Source organism: Chaetura pelagica, unplaced genomic scaffold (assembly GCF_000747805.2).
Source record: "Chaetura pelagica isolate M959 unplaced genomic scaffold, ChaPel_1.0 scaffold129, whole genome shotgun sequence".
Classification (NCBI taxonomy): domain Eukaryota; kingdom Metazoa; phylum Chordata; class Aves; order Apodiformes; family Apodidae; genus Chaetura; species Chaetura pelagica.
The window spans coordinates 91,042-99,714 of NW_009954536.1; the positions used below are offsets into that span (position 1 = coordinate 91,042).

General features: G+C 39.2%; 1 protein-coding gene across 3 annotated transcripts in view; it reads right to left on the bottom strand.

Annotated features, from left to right (window-relative positions):
* KLHL13 (kelch-like family member 13) overlaps window positions 1-8,673 on the bottom strand; it is a 64,644-nt gene that overhangs the window by 5,527 nt on the left and 50,444 nt on the right. For all 3 annotated transcript variants that reach the window (XM_010004758.1, XM_010004757.1, XM_010004756.1), the window contains one exon: window positions 4,617-5,412. In XM_010004758.1, the coding sequence (XP_010003060.1) occupies window positions 4,617-5,412 (796 nt within the window). The remainder of the gene's footprint in view (window positions 1-4,616; window positions 5,413-8,673) is intronic.

An 8,673-nucleotide genomic window follows, 5' to 3' on the forward strand; every position in this document is an offset into this window, starting at 1 on the left:
AGGAAAGTTCCTCTCTACTCCGCTCTATTTAGCAAGCAGAAGAAAACAAAGATGTGCAGAAATGTCAAGAATAGAGTAAAAGAGATCTGATGTGCATGTAATTATAGCCATCCAGGTTCCACCCTGCCAGCAGACCCTTTAGACATGCTGTTCATTGCTAGGCAGCTCCTAAATCAGCTTTATACTTGCTTCCACAGAAATAAAGGCATCTTCCTTCCCACAGAGCTTCCACCCCGTGCTGGGGTGAGGAACTTGAAATTCTAATACACTGGAGGGGCAGAAAGAGCTGAGTATATGCAAGGCAATCAGAAAGTCAGCAGCAACCAGATTAACGTGACATTCACCTCTGGATAGCTGTTTATCTAACTTTGCACCACAACCTGCAGTTCAGAGAGAAACCAGAGCCAAAAGATCACTTTAACAGGAAGATAAAACATGCAGGAATTGGTACTCATCACTGCCACTGTCACCACATTGTACAGACACTAATTACATGGGAAAGGACACGTGAGTCCAAGATACATCACTTTCTGATGTGGCTTCAAAATTCTCTTGAACATCACGAATACAGCCAAAGTAGTGCTTAACAGTATTTCAGACAAGCCACCACAACTTACATCTCAAATCTGCCATGCTCTAAACCAAAGCTAATTATTTCCCAGCTGAAAAAACTCTATTATTCTGTTTGGTTGTTCCATGTAGTTGTTCCCCCATTACCTTACAAGGTCATTCCATTTCTCTCTTTTAACAGTATCTCCCTCTTTACTGAAAAGGAAAAGTTATTAAAAAATTCCAGCAATCAAATGTGCCTGGCAATTGGAGAGGCATCAGGATGTCCTGTGCATCATGTCCAGACAGAGCAGTTTGCAAAACACTCAAAAGAACTGCTACTGTGTCCTATATAGCATGAGATTGATGAATTCATTCTCCCAGTGAATGATTCAAACCAGGCTTTATGTTTAATAGCAGAACTTCTGATCTCTTCATTACCATAATCCAGGGAAGACAGGCCTCATTTTAGTAGAATTAAGCAATCTCAACAAACCACAAAGCTTTGGCAGTCCCAAGGGATGCTGTCTGCACTCACTTTATTGTGCCATCTGTGATGCTATTTGAGGAGTACAGATATTTACCACCTCTCTGTCAGCAGCTTGTAATGTGTCTTGAGGTTTATTACAGCAGCACTTAGCAACTGTATGATGTCCCTAAACCCAGGATCTTAGTTTTGTTAGATTATTTCTATAGCACAGCTTGCTTCTGTAGAACTCAAAGCTGACTTGGTTAAATTAAACCTGAGTAATTTTGTCCCTAGCACAGCAAGGAGTCACTTCAAAATAAGGACGTGCAAGAGGTCCTCCAGTTCATGCTTTGGTTTGACATTCAGAGTACTACACTGGCAACAAAATACCCAACGAGGTAATTATGTTTATTCTATTTCTTCAGTAAAAACATTTAAAATATAGATACTATATAGGCTCACACAAGACGTTTTACATAAACAAGGAGTTGCTTGAATTGAGGGTTAAGCATCATAGAGGGCACTTGAAAAATAAATGCCTTCCCACTTTTTGTGCAGGGGATCAGAAGAGCACAGAACTGTCCTACCCTGCACTAGGAGCCTGCTCTTTCTGTCTTCATTGCAGCATGATGGTGAAGCTGTTGATAAATAACGTGGTTTAGTCACAACCCAGCATTTCCCCTAAAGTGTTCAGGAAAAGACCATCCATAAACATCTCCAACTCCGCTCAAGCCTGACGTATCTGGAGAGCACCAAACTGCACAAGTTCTCTAACACTTGAAGGCACAGCTTCTGCCACCATCAGCTAGCACCACAATGAACTCTTTAAAAAATAAAAATAAAGCTTGACAAACCTACTTGTCTGAGAAGAGAAAACCACAGTCACTGATCTGAACACCACAAGAGCAGGTAACTGCTACTCAGCTCCGCTTCATGAGTATCTGGGTGAACCACACCTGGTCTTCCCTCTGTGTCCTTTTGCAAAAAGTCCTGCCTGTTGCACACCTGCCTTCTCCTGGCTGGCCTCCTCCTCATGCTGGACTGCTGTTCTCTCTGCCTTCTGGGAATAAAACTTCGGCAAATGCCTACTTGGATATTTCAGAAGCACCAACCAGAATGATGCACAACCCTCCTAGGAGTGGGGAACACTTCTGCACAGCCCTAATCTGTCACAGGGTTGAAAAATCTGAATTATAATTTCATAATTCAGTATCCTTCAAAGATACAGTTACCATATTCCAAGCAATGAACCCAACTTCTCTTGGTGGCATGCACTGTTCAAACACGAGCTGTTCATTACTGCAAAAGCGCATACTAGTGGGATAGAAAGTGGTATTTACAAAGTTCTCAGAAGACTGAACATTTGATAACTGTTTTTGAAAGGCTTGATAGAGAGCCTCAAAAAACTCTACTTTTTATTGTAGTGAATTTCAAGAGAAAAAACAGTAAAGAAATTATTTTTAGTAACTTTAATCCCTTGGCCCTTTTCCACAAGAGCTGATCTTCTGGAAAGCTAAATTCAGGTTTTGAGAAATTTTTCTCTCTAACAACACATTGAAATTAGTTTGAACTCAAGGGCAACTTTTTTAATACTTGTCCAACACACATTTGACCTTCTTTTCTATGAAAAGCTTGAGACTTTTTCTCATCTGAAGAGCATGGGAAATTTAAGCTGGATTTTATCTTTTAGCTGTCAAGGTTTATGAAAAGAAACCTGAAAATGAAAAGTGACTTGCCTCACAATTAGCAAGCAAAGAACCTGAAGCCCCAAATCAAAGCATCAGACAGCTACAATACTTAGCATTTATAGAGTGCTCTTCCCACAGAATGATCAATGACATTTTTCAGGTTTGTGTAGAAATTTTTGCAGCCTTTTAATGATATTTTTACAGAAGAATTTTAGACAGGTGATAGATTTTTTTATTTTAATTCATGCTGCAGAAGAGTGGAGGTCAGCAGAATGATACTGCTTGATCTGATTTAGGAAAAACACTGTGCTCAAAAGGTGCTATACAGATTGCACTGGCTTAGGGACACGATTATTTCATATTGATTTTGTTAGACTTGCAATTTTTTCACCGACATTCTTATAACCCTACCCTGGTAGGGTAGGACAGCAGTCTGATCATCTGCTATTCATTCATACCATTAGAAAATAGCTCAATTAAGGTCGTTTCTCATACTCTGAGATCAATACACTTTAGTTTGTACATTTGGCCTTTTACAGGGTATTAAGCTTGCTTTTAGAGTGTATTTTCAGGTGAAGTGACTTAAAAACTGAAAACCTCTGGATCTGCATCAGGAAATGACTGTTGAGGGAAAACGAGATGCTGCAGAAGTTTCCCATGATTTTTTGGAAACAGGAGGGGCTTTTAAATGTCTCATTTCAAACAAAAATGGATTTAAGATTTCTAGAAAAAAAACCCATTTTTTTGATAGTGGAAGCAATGTACTGTTTCCTAAGAAAGTCTGAATGTGATAATGAAAAAAATGTACACGTGACTGAAATGCATTAAAAAAAACCAAACACAGATGCTGCAACACAAATTAGGTTTCGCATTGTTTCAACTAAACATGTTTCTCACCGTACTTAAAGATATCAGAGCATTTCTAAAGAGCACATCTCAGGAGCAAGAGACGCTGTTACAAAGACTTGACAAGACATTGCTAAGGACGAGGCTGAAAGCAGCAAACCGAATAATGAAGTGTTATATCTGATTTAGATACAATATTGTGCTAAAATGCCAAGCATATCAGTGTAACTTTTTCATTTTAAAGCACAGATAAATTAAAAGTGAGTGCACCCTCCTAGACCTGTTGTGAATGCTAACCACTATAGCTTTAGAAAAGGCAGTGGATCACTATGGGCCATTCTCTACAGACTTTTGTTAAATTAAAAGCTGCCACATGTTTATCCTTTGTTTCCAACCATCTTATTTCTCTGAAATTGATTGTCAGGTCAAGCCAAATGAATCAGCATTTGCAAAACAGTTAAAAAGGAGGCAGCAAGACAGGGTCATTCATATAAATAAGTTAACTGCATTTTCACAAGATCACAGGCAAAATACAACATTTTTAGTCATTAAAAAGCCCAGAATGTCAGGAGATGTCAATCTCACTGATCTGTGGGTGAAACAAATCACCCAGTCATTTACTAGCACTGCAAAATTACTATTCCACAAAATATGTCTTTTAAAATGCAATCTTCACTCAACAGTCAGTTTCAGTTAGGAAGTCATGACCCCTTAAGTGTGAAAAGAGGGAGTTTGATTTCTAGGCTTCATGATTTTTTTGTGGCTAGTTGCATATTTATATATACATACACACACAGGTAGACACACACTTCATGTCTGGTGATAAAGGTGAAGACATTGGATGTTATGCATCAAGATACATGTATTTGAAATTGTTTTTGTGGAAGCCCTTCTAAAATTAACCGCTAACAGCATCCAAATTCCTCTAGGCATTTGCAGTACTTCCAGAAAGAAGCTGCACACCAACAACTTCAACTTGTTTCCTTCTCCACCAGGGCAACCCAGCATTCCAAGGCCCAAGAAGAAGGCAAGACAAGACACCCTGCTGCAGGTGAAGCACTCACCTAGCTCACCCGCTGCGTTCCGGCCACCGACTGCGTACAAATGTCCTTTGAGGGCACTTAGGTGGAAGAAGGTGCGCTTCTCGTTCAAAGATGCCACTTGCATCCACTTGTTGTAGCGAGGATCAAACCTGAAGACCGTGTCCACCGCCGTCTTTCCCTTCGTGTCGTAATTGCTCTGCCCCCCCACTACGTACAGGAAGTTTCCGATCACGGCGATGCCGTGCTGGTACCTTGGTGCATCCATGGGAGCCAAGGATTTCCACTCGTGAGCCTTCTCGTCGTACATCCGTAACTCCTTGCTGACCACCAGCTGCTGCCTCAGCACTCCGCCCAAGGTCACCAAGTGGGTACTGTCCGACCGAATGGCAGTCCTCTCCGACTGCATCACCGGTTGCATGTATGGCATCATTTGGTAGTTGCTGGCTTCCAAAAGCAAGTTCACACAGGTGTTGTCAGTTCTCATGAAGTCCACTGTCTGAACGTAGTTAATAAGATCCTGGGGCGTCATCAGTGGAAACCTGATGTTCTTCATGAGCTTGGCAGCGTACTCCATCCGCGGCTCCTCGTACCGCAGCCAGCGACAAGCCGCCTTGAAGAGTTCAAGTTCAGTGCAGTGCTTAAGGCTATTACTTGAAAGCACAAAGGCAAGACGTTCAAAGGGGAGTTTCACAAATTCACCAGTACTTAATAACGCAGGGAAGTTCTTCAGGATGAAATTATTAACGTATTTATCCACTTCTGTGAGGTTGTAGGTGTTGGCAATTCGCCCAACCTCAACACAGTTTTCCAACGAAACCTATTAAGTAAACAGAAAGAGGAATCAAAACACTTTCTTAATTTGGTGTCTAACTGATCATGTAGAATTTAATTAATGCTACAGAATCAGCAACATTTAATCGTTTTCACAACGCTCAAGGTGATTTACACAAGAGCAAAATAAATACTCAGTGCAATGTATATAGTCATGACTGCAAGGGGAGACCCAATGAGACAAGTAACAAGCAGATGGCATATATTAACTATGTCAAATACATGACACAATGATGATACACAGCAATTATGCAGCACTTCATCCTCAAAAAGCTCTGCAAACACCTTTGTAAGACAAGACACGTGGAAAATACAGTTAAGGCAGAGGTGATCAGCCCAAGATTACAGAGAATAATGCAATTAGACATTTTCTAATGTTATTCAAACAGTATTGTCATAAAGCAGCCAAAAAGAATGGCACAGCTACCTCTCCTATGACACATAATACAGATAACTTCTTTACAGTGTTCAGTCCCATGAATACATACCTTAGAAATGAACAAAATTGGATCGAGGTGGTGCTCTTACAGAGGATGTTCAAAATTAAATAAATGTCAGAAGACAAAGGTAGTGATTTTAACTTATGTGAGGGGAGGATTTCCCCTAGGAATCCCCAGCAGATGAGATGCATTAGGAACATGGATCATACCCTCATTTAATTCAGTACTGGAGTGACCATACCTTGGTAACCACCTCTTTTACACTGTTGCTGCATCTGCCTTTCTTACATCTTTGGCTCCTACACTTCTGAGGTCACTTGGGATCCAAGACAGAGCGAGGAATAAAGACAGCAGGGATGGGACATTACTTTAAGTGCGTCTCCAGTGAACCCTGCCACTGCATTTCAGTAGGCTCTATGGCACATATTCAAAGTCAGTTTTCAAATCCTTCTTGCTTAGAATAGCAGCTTTTTTCGCATTCGATTCTTATTCTAACCCAAACTTCATTTAGACACACTTTCTAGTCTCTCTGCATATCAGCTCTGCTCCACGCTGACAACCTCCACAACATCGTGATTCTCATTATATTTGTAATGCCAAAAGAATTTAAGCTTCTAAATCTCATGGTGATTTAAAAAAAGGACTATGACCTGATTGCAGCCTAAGAATTCAAAGACCTTCAAATGACCTTCTGGTCATGATGGAGATTACATGATTTTAATACTGTATAACTCAATCTGATCATTGCCCTTTAATGCTAGACAATTTAAAAGTCTAATGAGGAGATTTTTTTAAATCCACTAGAAACTGATCTAATGTGCCCTTAGAGTTAAGATCTGCAGCTATCCAAAGTCTTCACTCACACATCCTGAAATGTCTTCACACAGCCAAAGGTTCCAAATCTTAATCTTCATCTCCAGGAATACTAATCCTGTAATAAGGTCCTATCTATAAAATGAATGTGTGGCAAACTGACAGAAGCTCTGTTATAAAAATATCCATGCAATACATACATGGAAATTATGTTTGTATTACAAGACAGATCACATTTTTTTATACCAAAATATAATCACATTAGCCAACAATGACCTGTAAAACATTCTCTGATGCTTAAGAAACATTTTTTTTTCCTTTGACTGTTTTGAAGAGTCAGCATAAAACTAATTTCTGTTCATTTCCTTTTAGGCTTTTTAATTTCCATAAATTAATTGCATAATGGAGGTAAGAGCACACCTTAAATTAAGGAAATAAAAGCAGGACATTCTTACTTACAATATTTCTTTCAAGTTCTGTAACAAAAATAAAGCAAGGGAAAAAAAAATCACCTTTTAACAAACAGCTGACTTGCAGTTTACCACAAATCTTCACTCTTGCTATGCAGTTATTGTATTTAAAAACTAACCAGGAATACATTTACTACAGAGATGCAGCACTTTCTCCATATCAAGGTAAGTGACAGAAAGATACTATTGCAGACAGAAAAGGCATGCTTGAAGTTAAGAGCAAAGCAAAAAAGGTACAGATCGTGTTCCAGGGGTGGATGGTGCTCAGATTGCAATGCAGCATCCAGACCTCGTGCAGAATGCAGGCCATTGATCCAGTGCCCAGCATGCATCTAGTTCGGGTATTCTTATAACTATGTTACACTGCAAATCTAAGCAATTGAACATATTCCTGGAATGCTTACATGTGAGAAACATTTTGAAACATGACACACTGTTAATGACTGATGAACATGTCATCAGTAATTTTCAGTCATTCCCTAATTCTCAGAAAATTTAACTTATACTGCCTTAATTAACCCACTGGAATTGTGGATACCAACAGGGTTATTTTTTTTCCATACTATACTTGCAAGTACTCCCCGTTACGCTTATGAGATTGTGCTCTTTGCTTGGCTTGCCAGCAAATTCCCCCACTCACCTCAAATCAGGGTACCATAAGAAATACTTTCTTAAGGGTTACTTTCCTTGGCAAAAGCACTATTACCAATTTTACTGTGCTCTAAGGTCAATCAAATGTACCAGGTTAAATTATATTGCAAAGACTTCACGGTCATAAAATGATATACTCTGGAGAAGTCCTGAGCCAAAAAAATAATCCTTCAACAGAAGGATATGCAATAGTTACTTCTGCCTAAATACTCAACATTGAACTGTGTTAAAGTACATTAATGCTATTTAAACACTTTAGTACTTAAGTTAATCGAGTGTTGGTTTCCAAAAAATCCAGTTTGAGTTCTGCTATGGTAGTGAGGAGAGGTGTGGAAACCAATCTCTACGGCAGTCAGTCCATCAGGCACCCATCAACAACCAGAAGGAATTGCTAGTTCTGGAAATCCCACTGCAGTGAATGGCAGGAATGGAAAAATCGGATGAAAAAATAAGACTGGCAATACAGTGAATCAAATAATTAGCAAAGATACTCACACAGAAAGAGCTAAAAGCCATAACTGCTCAAACAGTTAAAAAAAAAAAGTCAAGAATTTTAAATAAACACTATTTTACTTGAGCTTTGACTACTGAGCAGAATTGCTTATTCACATTACTCACTGTAATTGCTCATTACAAAGCAGAAGTAAAAGTTCCAGAAAGTACTAAAAAGCTTTTCAAGAAATAAAGGTCAAGCACAGCACAGGATTATTACAGCCTGAAAAGCCAAATGCAAAAGCCAAAGCACTTCCTGGAGAAAGCAGCTGACTTAATTTTTTGAAATTTTGAAGCAAACACTTTGCAGGCTCTGGTAAATACTTAATTGACTATAAAATACCAGAAAACTGGACACAGAGCAAAATTATCATAAACAAA